The sequence below is a fragment of the Bufo bufo genome, chromosome 2 (genome assembly GCF_905171765.1).
Source record: "Bufo bufo chromosome 2, aBufBuf1.1, whole genome shotgun sequence".
NCBI lineage: Eukaryota > Metazoa > Chordata > Amphibia > Anura > Bufonidae > Bufo > Bufo bufo.
The window spans coordinates 142,979,501-142,994,600 of NC_053390.1; the positions used below are offsets into that span (position 1 = coordinate 142,979,501).

Below are 15,100 nucleotides of genomic sequence, written 5' to 3' on the forward strand. Positions count from 1 at the left end.
CAGACGGATCCGCTCCGATAATGCAGACGTTCGCATCCGTTCAGAACGGATGCGTCTGCATTAAAACTTAGAAAATTTTCTAAGTGTGAAAGTTGTCTGAGCGGATCCGTTCAGACTTTACATTGAAAGTCAATGGGGAACGGATCTGCTTGAAGATTGAGCCATATGGTGTCATCTTCAAGCGGATCCGTCCCCATTGACTTCCATTATAAGTCTGGACGGATCTGCTCGCCTCCGCACGGCCAGGCGGACACCCGAACGCTGCAAGCAGCGTTCAGGTGTCCGCTCACCGAGCGGAGGCTGAACGCTGGCAGGCGGATGCATTCTCAGTGGATCCGCCTCCACTGAGAATGCATTGGGGCCAGACGGATGCGTTCGGGGCCGCTCGTGAGCCCCTTCAAACGGTGCGCACGAGCGGACACCCGAACGCTAGTGTGAAAGTAGCCTTACATGGGCAAATGGTAAGGATATGCGTTTTCAATTTCTTTTTATTGTAGAAGTTTTAACCTTCACTTTGTGACCCTCCGTGTTTCAACATACTTTATTGAGACAAAATGTTCGCTTATATAAAAGTATACTGTGCACATCAATACAATGTCGAAAATGCCATACTTTTCTCTACGTTGTAGTAACTACTTGGATTCCCCAGGTAGTAACGATTCTGGAGCACCTATTCTTATGATTCTAGGTTGTGCCATTCCTTTGTTACAGTATTTCTACTAAAAGTTTATGAATGAATTACAAGCAGCTTGCAAAGAAGGTCCAGATGGGCGTTACCAGTTGGGGACGTGTCCCTGTACAGTCTGACACCAGAAGCACTGATTGGACAGAGTCAGACACACGCGCTACTAGTAACACCCAGTAGTACTTTTACTGCAGACTGCTGGGAATTTATTTGTAAACTTCTAGAAGGAATACTAAAGGAATGGCACAACATAGAGTCATAAGAATAGATGCTCCAGAATTGTTATTAGATGGGGAACGCATGTAGTTACTAAAACAGACATGTCAGGAGAAGAGAGTTAGGAATTAATGGACTTTACCTTTCAACTGTAATGGGCAGAAGTATATTGCAGTTTATGCACCTTTATTCTATAAAAACCTTTAAAAATACAAATAATTCTGCTGCAGACCCAAAATCTTATCACAAAAGGAAGCCAGTTGAATTATTAGGCTGCGATCAGTGGGTTTCTGATAACCTGTAATTTGTTGTGACTTTGGTATGTGGGTGGTTCTGCTGAATCTATTTAGGAGCACTGCATACTGGCATCAGTGCACACACTTACAAACAGTACCTTACATAAAGTAACATCTAATGATATATGGCAAATAGTGGGCAATGGGCTATTTTCTATATCTGATATGTTCAGTGTGACTATGGCAAGACCCAAGAGGTCACCCACCAATTCAAGCCAATTGTAAGCACCAAGAAAGGGTGACACAAGTAAACTCGGGTGGTTTTTAGGGTGGCTTATCGAACATCTCATGTAACGTTTAATCACCAGCAGGTTATTTTTGTGTGAAGCATGTGAATGATCATTGATCGAGAAGCAGCTGACATCAGTTAGAAGCGATTAAGTAATCTGTGAGATACAATAAGCGGTTGTCAGACGACTGTATGAGCCTGTCTATGGTTACTTGATCATGACATATTAGAGTGACACTGGTAATTAATGTTTTTATAAATGTGACATGACTGTGGCAGTCAATCACTAAACCAAGAAGACAGACTTACTTCTATTAACTGATCATCGTTTTTGGCATGTAAATGCCTCAAGAGATACCAGCGAGCAACAGAGGCAACAGTCTCACTGCATCCTGCATGATAAACCACTTTCTCCAATAGCTGTCGGGTTTTCCTGGAGGGGAAAAAAAAATCATTAATCATGCAGTAGGGTTCACGGTTAAAGGGAACATGTCATCAACTTTAAGGTCCATTCAGACATCCGTAGTTCAGAGTCCGCATCCGTTCCGTAATTCTGCGGAATGGGTGAGGACCTACTCATTTCAATGGGGCTGCAAAAGATGTGGACAGCTCACCGTATCTGTAGTTCCATTCCCCGGCCCCGCAAAAAAGATATTCGTGTTTTGACCGCAAAACACTTGCGGATGACTGAATGGACCCTTATTCTGATCTCACAACATAAAGTAGTGACAGACATGTTAATTTCGGTGGGGTGTCATTCATGAGCCAAATGTAACTAGTTGCCAAGGACCTAGTGGTCACCTGAAAAGAGTCATGGTTAGAGTTGAGCGAACCCGAACTGCAAAGTTCGGGTTCGTACCGAACTTTGTGAGTTCGGGTACCCGGACCCGGACCCGAACCCGGACTTTTTCACTGAGGTTCGGGTGATTTTATTATTTTCCGTTATAACATGGTTATAACGGAAAATAATAGCATTCTCACCTCATCCAATTGATCACGCAGCCGGTATCCTCTTTTCTTCAGTACCTGTGGTGACGTCACCGCAGGTCCTGCTGTATGAAGATAGAAGAACGTGGTGAAGAAGAACCATGTGGTGAGCGCGGCGACGTCACTGCAGGTCCTTCTATATTCATTCAGCAGGACCTACGGTGACGTCACCACGCTCACAATGTGAGGTGAGTTTTTATTTTTGTTTTTAACCCCTCATAAGACATTTTATTTAGCATCCTGTTTTAAGAATACTATTATTTCCCATTATAACCATGTTATAACGGAAAATAATAAAGTGAAGTTTGGGTCCCCATTCACTTAAATGGCGTCCGGGTTCGGGGTGAAGTTCGGGTCCCGAACCACAACTTTGACCTGAAGTTTGGCCGAACCCGGAAAACCCGAACTTCCACAGGTTCGCTTAACCCTAGTCATGGTTATTCATGAACTTCTGCTCTCCACGCCACTTTCCAAGGGACAAAACTAAGGAGAAGACTGTCAACCATTAGCAGGTGGGCGGGAAGAGCAGGAGCTCATGAATAACCATGACTCTTTTCAGGTGGCCATGACTCTTTTCCAGTCCCGGGCTGCAATGATTAGGATTCTGGTCCTTGGCAACTAGTTACTTTTAGTTCATGAATGACACATCGCTGAAATCAGCATTTCTGTCACTACCCTCACTGAGGGCAACATAAAACTGATGACAGGTTCCTTAGAAAAGAGTATGTTTCCCAGAAACCACACCACTCTTATCCATGGGCTTGTGTGGTATTACAGCTCTGCCCAGCTACTGCAGCTTTATAGGGGTTTATAACCAATCCCAGCATACTTTGCTGTGTAATGTTTCACAGGGCTTTTTCCGCCTAGCTAACATGGAGAGAGGAAGTGTAGGGTGGTGTGACTACTGCAGAAGGAACAGTGGCAGGTGGGAAAAAACCAGGTGAAACACAGAGCACAGCATGCTGGGTTTGGTTTGAAATCCCAGGAGGAAGCTGATGAAAACAGGAAGTTCTGCATGTAAAAATCCTGCCCAGAATAAATGGGTAAGGAATGTGCTGACATAATAAAACAAGTATATCGGGCAATACTATGCAGTGTTTAGGGTACTTTGTGCAGAGAAAAAAAAACTCCCTATGAAACTGGAGAACCCTTTAAGTTAGCAATAAGATGTTTATGATGGTCACCATAATCAGGCTCATGAGTATTAGGAGGAAGTGATCTGCCTTACCACAGATACAGTTTCCTTAATGGCATATAATTAAAATGTGTCAAAGTAATTAACAAAGCCAAGCTATCAAAGAAAAAACTGGAATATTCCAGACCTTCCAGTTCTGCTTCCTTCCTATCAGCTCATTTTAGTTCATTTTTATGGCAAAGACATCTCTAGTAATACATACTTTTTACAAACTGAAATCTGTCAGAAAACTGCTGCAGTACATCCACATGCCAGGATGAGATCACAGATGGCTAGCGCTGGGTTGGGCATATGTAATACCGAGTACTAAACACAAGAGTAGAAGATGCCAAATGCCAAGAATTCTCAAGAAAATATCTGCATCTTTAAACACAGGCATTCACTGCAGTGCTCCAACAATACAATTCATATACATCCTCTGAGGTTGGAGATCTTCATTTAAATGTAGGTATGTGGGATTGGTCAGGAAAAATAGGTATGTAGGTATGTGGGGAAAAAATAGCAGTGCGTCTTATAAAGTGAATGCTAATGAGCGCTTCCATTTTGAAAGTTCTTATTAGTATGTAGGAGGCGGAGGAAGCGGTGACTGTAGTGCTGCTGCTAGCACTGGCTGTACTTACTGCTCCTTGCTTTTCTTCCTGGCCACAATATGCACTGTGTCCTGAGTAAGTATTGTGTCAACACCTGGTGCACATAGGAGTGCACTATGATCTGATACGGTGTGTAGTCAAGTCACAGTGCAGGGACCGGAAGAAGACCAGGAAGTGGTGAGTGCAGGAAGAGCGCGTTGTCTGGAGCAGAAGAGGTCAGTTCATTTATTTATTTTATGTTTGATCTGAGGTCTGATAAGGATTGGGGGTCTGATCTGAGGTCTGATAGAGATTGGGGGTCTGATCTGAGGTCTGATACAGATTAATGGTCTGATACAGATTGGAGAGTCTGATCTGAGGTTTAATAAAGATAGGAGGTCTGATTGGGGGGAGGGTCTGATCTGAGGACTAATAAACATTGGGGGTCTGATATGTGGGCCCGATAAGAAACAGATTGGGGATCTGATCTGAGGTCTAATAAACATTGGGCGGGGGTCTCATCTGAGGTCTGATAATGTTTGGGGGTCTGATCTGTCATGCATTAGTAAATCAAACCTTATAGTTATAGTCACCATTTCTTAACGGCTCATGCACATGACCGTTGCCTGTTTTGTGGTCTGCAAATTGTGGATCCGCAAAACACAGATACCAGCCGTGTGCATTCCGCATTTGGACAAAACGGAATGTCAGGCCCATAATAGAACATGTTCTAGTTTTTTGCAGAGCGGCCATGTGGAAATGAAACGCACACGGAGTATATATATATAACGCAAACCTAGTCATCGTGGGAGGTTGGTGTCCAGAATATGTCGATCCGACTCTTCCTGTCCAAAAAGCACTGCATATGTGAACCTATTATTTTTTAAGATATAGTTTTTCTGTTGTTATGGTGGCTATTTTTGCAAAAGCGACAACAGGAAGTGCAGCCATATTGGTTGTCACCTTTGAATTACCTTCTCAAAACCGAAGGTCTGCAAAGAGGTGCCTCCCATTGGAAGTGGCTCCCTATGTGTCAATGCTCGACATGGCTGAACATTGACAACCTCTTTAATGTTTCAGTCAGCACTGAAGCTTTTTGGATTCTCTCTATGATGTCTATATACTGTAATAGACAGAAGTTGACTAATGAAACAACCCCTTTAAAGGGGATCTCCACATGATTTTAAAGCGTAATCTTACTGCTCCCAAGATGCGTTTGTCTTTTTTTGCTACTGTCAGTAAATGGCAATATGGTTATGGAGAATACATGTATAGTTTTAGAAATCAATGGAGCGGTCCAGTCGGTCATAGATTAATCAGATATTCGGCGCAATGCAAAATTGCGACCAAATTGAGGACATAAAGGGGTAGGCAGACCTGGCAGGCCCTAAACATACCAAATCACACATTTATCTCTTACATTATTGTAATATTGATTTTTTTTTTTTATGCATAGTCATTTCATATTTAACATTATTTTTTTTTACTTTTTATTGCTCTATTTTAGCCACTGTTAACAATGGCTCCTGTTTTGCTGGACCCCGCTGGAATCAGGGGTGGACTGGCCATAGACCCTAGAGGGAAACTTCCCAGTGGACCAAAACCCAGCGGGCCGCCTGAGCCATCCTCGCGGCCACCAGCCAGGTAAGTAATAATCTGGTGCTCCCCTCCTGACTCCTGAATTCCACTGGTGCTGGCCACGCACAGGAAGTATTTTGTGCTGCTGGGGCATTATTTTGCACTGTGGCATTTGGCTCTGCTGGTGAAGTTGTGCTGCACTGTCATTTTTGTCTCTGTTGGAGTGGTATTTTGTGTTGCGATATGGTATTGCTGGCCCCGAATACTTGTGTTGGCCTTGCCTTCTGTTAATATGGACTTTCCTACAACATGGGGCCACTTTTAGTTTTTTCCGGGGCCACTTTTAGTTTTTTCCAGGGCCACTTTAAGTTCCCAGTCCGCAAATGGCTGGAGTGCAACTACATATCATGTCAGCACTCAAAAGGTCAGTGCATACAGATTTATTACTGAGTTCCATGAGGTTTCTATAAATGTGCAGAGCTAAGCTCCTAAGGCGCCAGGTGGTGGCTGCAGTATCCAGTATTTTCTACATTAAAGTGTAACTTGTTTCAGGTAATTTATCAGAATAAGCTGACATGTGTGTAACATAAGGAATAGCCCTATTTCTGGCAATTATGTAACTTGTATCTGCCATTTTTGGCATTTTTCCCTCTGCAATCTATCTTTAATTCTCACCTTTTTCAAACTTCCATGTTGGAGACTTGCTGATGATCATGTCTGTTACAAGACAGAACATGGATAAAGAGGAATACCTGCTCATTAACTACATCAGCAGCAGCAACGGAGGACATTATACAGCAGGACTGAGCAGCCATGAAATAAGACAGTAAACCAGTAAAGGAGAGAAAAAGGAAAAGAGAAGAAAGCATCTTTCTTCAATAAGATATATTATAAAATTTCTTGTGTTCGCCTGTACTAATTATTTATGGAAAGAAATTAAACTACAGTTACTTCTCTTCTCCTTTAAGAGCAGTATGAAACACAATGTACTCATACAAACATGCAAAAGAATTCTTCTATTGCCCTCTCCTCACAAAAACTTCAGATTAGACGTTTCCTTGCTGTAAGGCAACTAGTTGCAGCAGAAGCCCTCTCCCCTGATGCATGCAATAGAAAACCTGAAAAGCTAATCCTTGCCTCCTTAGTAAAAATTCAAGTCATCATAATAGTTCATCTCAGTCGCTTAGGCCAGTGGGACCCATCCACGCTCCAATCGTCTAATTTTTGGGGACACACATACTACATGAACCCTTTTAAAATCGACAAATATTTGAAGGTTAGTAGTGGATTGAAAACTTTATAGTTTGTATCAGAAAACTAAGTTTATGACAATATAAGAAGAGTATCTGCACATTAGCCATTAAGAATAGATCACTGCTTCATCAATATGGAGAAAGAGCCATTAAACTGCCTACAAGAATAATAGGAATGGCCACCACCTCTTAGTGCTCAAATCATTTTATCATTATCTACTGTATAATTTATTTCACTTTACATCCCTTGCAAAGCAGCGTCATATACCACAAAGCAGGAAATCTGTTGCTGCAACAAGATGATTAATCTGCACATATCAGAAAAAGTGGTAAAGGACTATATAACTGTATATGCAAGAGATAATGGTTAGAACTGGAAGACAAGGTCTACATGCAAAGAATATAAAGTTAGTGCTAATGCAGCTCCATAAAATCACATAGAAACCATACCAGCAAAAAAGGCAGTGCAAAACTGGAAATATAGGGTTACATTTATTAAGACCGGCGTTTTAGAGGCCAGTCTTAATAAAGCCCTATAGCTGGCAGTGGACCTTCATAACTCCGCCAGTTCTAAATGTGAAACAGCTTCCTTGCTGTCTTAAACTTAGACCTTTTTCTACGCCTGAAACAGGCGTAGAAAATGGTAAATGAGACGGGCATGCTGGCTCTCCCCATCCCCGCAATTACAGTTCTGACTTGTCGGCCGTCAGGTGGTCAGATAAATAATAAAGTGGGATACAGAGAAAAGCGTCACGGAGAAATCATCACTAAAACATAACTTTTAATATCAAAGAGTAAATAAAATATTTAATTACCATCTCATAACATTAGACATAAAGGAGATAGGGAAAAAGAAAAGATATGCCCTATCTCTCTCCCTGTCTCTATTGCTCCCTGCCTATAAACGGAATGGCCGCCCCGATAGGGGTGATCCAGTGTCAGGAACTTCCTACTCTCCCTAGTCAGTCCCCGACACAGGATAGAGTCCCATCACCAGATTCACACATAGTAGTCCATATACATCAGGTCAGGGTATCATATATATGTTAAAACAACACCTTAATATCAGATATCAAAAGAAAAACTGGGATATATGCTGGGAACACGTCCCCCCACATATATCTTAGATGGATCCCAATAAGTCCCAAGACCCAACGCGTTTCACCGTGCCTAGAAAGGGGCACTAGTTCATTAGGGAACAGCACAAGATAACGGTGGAATAATATCTATAAGATAAGGTGTACAGATATTGTCACTTGATTTGATAATTCTTAAATACTATTTAGGTGCCTCTATAGGGTCACATGAGATGTAATAGTATAGTATATGATGATCAAGTATCCATAACAACAGACCTACCACTCAGTGTGTTTAAATGCCTCACAAAAAAATCTGATATTAGATACATAGATTGATCATATAAGACCCATAAGGGTCTAGTACTTGCGATAATGTAGTCAGGTAAATGGCGATGATATTGCCAGGAGGGATCGAGCGGACGCCGGGATGGCATTGAGGATGGACGCGGCGACTGGTCTCAGGCATAGATCGGCACTATATAATGAGTTGCCGCTTTTTAAATAGACGCATACGGGCACCGTTTGCGAGATCTCGGGCGCGTCATGACATAGGTTCTCCCCAGGTTTGTGTGATTTGTCTCCCAGTTCTCCAGTTTCCTCCAACGCTCCAAAAGAATACTGATAGCTTATTATGAAATTGGCCCCTTATGTATGTGGGTGTTTGAAATCTGGACTTCAGCTACAGTGTGCAGTCTATATCACATATACTATAACACAAATCTTTTAAGACATATAGTACAGTAATAAACGGGTATCTATCACTGTATCTCACCGAGACCCTTTTGTGCTGAACTGTAGAATCCCTTGAAGAAGAATGGCTAATGGGCAAGAGGTCATCTTCAAAGCTTCACTTGTAGCCTCTTGCAGAAGAGCTGGCCAACGTGTATCAGGAATCTTGGCCTGAACGGAGCAATAATTCAAATAATAGATTAAAATACATCTTGATTTACAAGAATTTAAAATCGTAAGGATAAGAAAACCAACTGTGTAGTACAAAGTATAAAATACAAGAAATGTAAGCAAAGAGAGATGTGGCTTATAGACATATTGGGGCAGATTTACTAATGCTGTCTAATATTTTAAACAATGTAAACTAAAATTTATCACAGTGGTTTTCCACTTGGAAAAACTTTGCGATCAAGGCAACATGTTCTCCAGCATCCTGCAACTGCAGGCCTAGAGCTTTACTCTCCTGTATACTCACGCACTCATAATAATAATAATAATAATAATCTTATGAGTGTGGGACAATAGCCCCGCGGGTGGCGCGACGTGCACAGCATCATTGTAATCTATGATGCTGTGTACTCCCGTGCGCACGATTAATGCTGCTCCGGGACATATGGCCAGCTCCCGGACCATATGTCTCGGAGGGCATACGGTCCTGTTCAAGAGGCCTTACTATGTGGGAATGAGCTCAGGAGTGATAGAGTGGTGAATAAGCCCCTCCTTTTGTTTCAATTGGTTAGGTGTACACTATGGGCCTGTTATGGTGTATTATGGATACATACAAGATTGATCTATAGCACATACATGTGTATGATCTGTAAAGCCCTGATTCACATTATACCATTACATGTATAGAAGTCACAGATGTAAATCACACTCACTAACCAGAAAACTCATGGTTTACAGCTTAGAGAAGTGTAGATACCATATTGCAGGATTTTATTTTATATACAGTACAGACCAAAAGTTTAGACACACCTTCTCATTCAAAGAGTTTTCTTTATTTTCATGACTATGAAGGCATCAAAACTATGAATTAACACATGTGGAATTATATACATAACAAACAAGTGTGAAACAACAGAAAATATGTTATATTCTAGGTTCTTCAAAGTAGCCACCTTTTGCTTTGATTACTGCTTTGCACACTCTTGATGAGCTTCAAGAGGTAGTCCCCTGAAATGGTTTTCACTTCACAGGTGTGCCCTGTCAGGTTTAATAACTGGGATTTCTTGCCTTATAAATGAGGTTGGGACCATCAGTTGCGTTGAGGAGAAGTCAGGTGGATACACAGCTGATATTCCTACTGAATAGACTGTTAGAATTTGTATTATGGCAAGAAAAAAGCAGCTAAGTAAAGAAAAACGAGTGGCCATCATTACTTTAAGAAATGAAGGTCAGTCAGTCAGCTGAAAAATTGGGAAAACTTTGAAAGTAAGGGCTATTTGACCATGAAGGAGATAGATGGGGTGCTGCGCCAGATGACCTGGCCTCCACAGTCACCAGACCTGAACCCAATCGAGATGGTTTGGGGTGAGCTGGACCGCAGAGTGAAGGAAAAAGGGCCAACAGGTGCTAAGCATCTCTGGGAACTCCTTCAAGACTGTTGGAAGACCATTTCAGGGGACTACCTCTTGAAGCTCATCAAGAGAATGCCAAGAGTGTGCAAAGCAGTAATCAAAGCAATAGGTGGCTACTTTGAAGAACCTAGAATATGACATATTTTCTGTTGTTTCACACTTGTTTGTTATGTATATAATTCCACATGTGTTAATTCATAGTTTTGATGCCTTCATAGTCATGAAAATAAAGAAAACTCTTTGAATGAGAAGGTGTGTCCAAACTTTTGGTCTGTACTGTATGTGCTCTATTGCAAAAAATTGGCCTTTTGCTTGCTACTTATCATCACTGAGAGGGTTATTGTTATGTTTTTTTTCCTTCCAATTTCTCTTTATGAAATGTTACAAGCAGATGAATACATCGTATGAAAAATAAAAAAAGTAGAAAAATAAATAAATTATATACAGTGGGGCAAAAAAGTATTTCGTCAGCCACCAATTGTGCAGGTTCTCCCACTTATAAAGATGAGAGAGGCCTGTAATTCTCATCATAGTTATACCTCAACTATGAGAGACATAATGACAAAAAAAAATCCAGAATATCACATTGTGACATTTAAGAATTTATTTGCAAATTATGGTGGAAAATAAGTATTTGGTCAATAACAAAAGTTCATCTCAATACTTTGTTATATACCCTCTGTTGCCAATGACAGAGGTCAAATGTTTTCTGTAAGTCTTCACATGGTTTTCACACACTGTTGCTGGTATTTTGGCCCATTCCTTTATGCAGATCTCCACTAGAGCAGTGATGTTTTGGGGCTGTCGCTGGGCAACACAGACTTTCAACTCCCTCCAAAGGTTTTCTATGGGGTTGAGATCTAGAGACTGGCTAGGACCTTGAAATGCTTCTTACGAAGCCACTCCTTCGTTGCCCGGGCGGTGTGTTTGGGATCATTTTCATGCTGAAAGACCCAGCCACGTTTCATCTTCAATGCCCTTGCTGATGGAAGGTGGTTTTCACTCAAAATCTCACAATACATGGCCCCATTCATTCTTTCCTTTACACAGATCAGTCGTCCTGGTCCCTTTGCAGAAAAACAGCCCCAAAGCATGATGTTTCCACCCCCATGCTTTACAGTAGGTATGGTGTTCTTTGGATGCAACTCAGCATTCTTTCTCCTCCAAACACGACGAGTTGAGCTTTTACCAAAAAGTTCTACTTTGGTTTCATCTGACCATATGACATTCTCCCAATCCTCTTCTGGATCATCCAAATGCTAACTAGCAAACTTCAGATGGGCCGGGACATGTACTGGCTTAAGCAGGGGGACACGTCTGGCAATGCAGGATTTGAGTCCCTGGCGGCGTAGTGTGTTACTGATGGTAGCTTTTGTTACTTTGGTCCCAGCTCTCTGCAGGTCATTCACTAGGTCTACCTTGTGGTTCTGGGATTTTTGCTCACTTGTGATCATTTTGACCCCACGGGGTGAGATCTTGCGTGGAGCCCCAGATCGAGGGAGATTATCAGTGGTCTTGTATGTCTTCCATTTTCTAATAATTGCTCCCACAGTTGATTTCTTCACACCAAGCTGCTTGCCTATTGCAGATTCAGTCTTCCCAGCCTGGTGCAGGTCTACAATTTTGTTTCTGGTGTCCTACGACAGCTCTTTGGTCTTGGCCATACTGGAGTTTGGAGTGTGACTGTTTGAGGTTGTGGACAGGTGTCTTTTATACTAATAAGTTCAAACAAGTGCCATTAATACAGGTAACGAGTGGAGGACAGAGGAGCCTCGTAAAGAAGAAGAGGTCTGTGAGACCAGAAATCTTGATTGTTTGTAGGTGACCAAATACTTATTTTACCGAGGAATTTACCAATTCATTCATTACAAATCCTACAATGTGATTTCCTGTATTCTTTCCCCCCATTCTGTCTCTCATAGTTGAAGTGTACCTATGATGAGAATTACAGGCCTCTCTCATCTTTTTAAGTTGGAGAACTTGCACAATTGGTGGCTGACTAAATACTTTTTTGCCCCGCTGTGTATATATATATATATATAGTGTAAGTAACCACCCTATGTCCATCTTCCCAGACAAGAGGAGGGGAGTAAAAAACTGAAAAGCACAAAAGAAAGAAAAACAGAAAGGCCAAAACACTACCAATTACTATAACAACATATCCCCTATCCATAGCAGAGGGCATAAATGTCTGATTGTCAGGATTCAGACCAATGGGACCCCCACCAATCAGTACAATAAGGGTTTGTGTTCCCCCAACTCAATGGAGTGGCAGACCTGCATGTTCAAGTCTACGGGGTTTCCGGAGATAGCTGAACACTTAAACTTGGCTATCTCCAGTAGTACAACAGGAGTTAATTTGTCAAACTGGTGTAAAATAGAACTGGCTTAGTTGCCCATAGCAACCAATCAGATTCCTTCTTTCATTCTCCAAAGGAGCAGTCCAAAATGAAAGGTGCAATCTGAGTGGTTGCCATGGGCAACTAAGCCAGTTCTACTTTACACCAGTTTGATAAATGACCCCCACAGAGTTCAACAGAGATGCAGCTCTCATGTGTTTAAGCTCCTCCATTCAAACTGGCCCTCGTTCTAGTGATCAGCAGGTGCTCCAGCAGTCGTAACCCCGCCGATCAGACACCTATCCCCTATCCTGTGGCATCTTCTCCATTGTTTTGCCCTGCGTACAACAGCTCCTCTGATGTGAACCTCTAGGAGCCATGGATATTGTTGAAGGGAATCTGCAGTAATGCATAAGTAGTACGGCAGTTAAAGGGGTTTTCCGGGTACCCGCCTCTAAAACCACCCAGAATAGCGCTATACACCGTCCATGTGAGCCGGTGACGTCACCAGGCTTCCTGCTAGGTGGAAGTCTTCACCTAGCATAGTGTTGTGAAGCCGGGCACATGTCCGGCTCACAACAAACAGCCTTGCGCTCTGATGCTCCTATCCTACATGGTAAACCAGTACAAAGGAGGTTATAGTTTAATGGAACGACCCCTTTAAGGAGTCAAAATCACAATTTGATGACAGATGTTACAGCCGGGCCTGTAGCTACATCCCAGCTGGCCCCAAAAATGATCTATTGTTAATAAATCTGCTCACTGGACAGACCAAGTAAGTGTTGCAATCTAGAAGAGACATTACTGTTAAATCTTAGGTGAGCATTATTCTGCTGAAAAATGCCAAATGGAAGACCTGCCATCAGACGCAACACATGTGGCCGCAGGATCTCCTGAGCTGTTAGCATCCCTTCTATCACTAGTAGGGGTGACTGACTATTCTATGCACTCCCCAAATCATCACACCAGCAGTGTGTCACCCCACAGCAAAGGCAGGATTGAAGCGCACACCACCAGCCCTCTATACTCAAACCTGATCGTCGTGGGAACCCAAACAGAACCTGAGTTTGTTGCTAAAGATGATACGGTTCCAGTCCATAGTAGTCCAGGTTTCTCATTCATGACACCACTGCAACAGTGGCTGGCTGTCAATGGCAGGACACGGAATTGGTGCCTTTTGCTAAGAGAGTGGAAATAGTCCAGGCAAAGACAGGAGTGTGTAATGAAGGTGCCTCCTGTGTCTGGATGGTGGACAACAAAACTATGGGAGATGCTCATATTTGTCAGCGGATGAAACGATCCTCTTATTTGGAGCTTGCTTGCTGTGTGTCTCTACTCTCACCTAACCACTGCTCCCATCATCTCCTAACAGCTAGGTTAGAACGTCTTAGATGGAGGGCAATAACAATCCCCTCTCAAAGTTTGCCAACTTGACAAAATCACAGATGCATGTATAACAGTCAACAATCTCTCACCAAAAGTCACACTACTCAAAGGTAGCCTCTGAGAGCCTTTTTCTAAGGCAGCACTTTTACTCTCTATTGTCGCAAGACCAATGGGGTCATTTACTATTCTGAAATACGCCTAAATTAGGCGCATTTCAGGCGCAGATGGCGGCGCAGCGGTTAGTTGCGCCACTATGTAGGACTTTTCCCCGCTCACGCCAGGTCTAAACGTGGCGTGTGTAGGGAAAGGGGGCAGGCCTGTTATAGGTGTAGAAAATGGTCAAAATGTAAGACAGCTAGGAAGCTGTCTTACATTTAGAACTTGCTTTGGATGCGCCAAAGTTATGTAGAGGCCGGAGCCTCTTCATAATTTCGGCGGAACCACCGCCAGCTATGAGCCTTTATTAAGACCGGTGTCTAAAACGCCTGAGACGTAACTGCATGCCAAGTTTTACAGCAATCTGAGATTTCTATCTGGGTAAATTATTTTTTATGTGAATGAGTATATTACAACAGATAATAAATCCAAAATGGTGGTGACCAATTCCCTTTATGTAGTACTTACCGCATACAGATCTCTATAGCTCTTACTGAATGACAATAAGGACACTTACACATGGTGCAGAAATGGGTCCCCATCCGTTCCGCAATTTTGAGGAACAGGTGCGGACCCATTTATTTTCAATGGGGCCGGAATGTGCTGTCCGCATCTGCATTTGCGGATCCGCACTTCCGTTCCGCCAAAAAATAGAACATGTCATATTCTTGTCCGCAATTGCGGACAAGAAAAGGCATTTTCTATGAGAGTGACGGCAATGTGCCGTCCGCAAAATGCGGAACGCACATTGCTGGTGTCCGTGTTTTGCGGATCTGCAAAACACTTACAGACGTGTGAATGGACCCTAAGTCTTGCATTCTAG

General features: G+C 42.5%; 1 protein-coding gene across 1 annotated transcript in view; it reads right to left on the reverse strand.

The window, feature by feature from the left end:
- TTC37 (tetratricopeptide repeat domain 37) overlaps positions 1–15,100 on the reverse strand; it is a 188,960-nt gene that overhangs the window by 4,827 nt on the left and 169,033 nt on the right. The window contains exons 39-40 of the mRNA XM_040421551.1: positions 8,860–8,987; positions 1,736–1,859 (exon numbers count right to left, since the gene is read on the reverse strand). Coding sequence (XP_040277485.1) covers positions 1,736–1,859; positions 8,860–8,987 — 252 coding nt within the window. The remainder of the gene's footprint in view (positions 1–1,735; positions 1,860–8,859; positions 8,988–15,100) is intronic.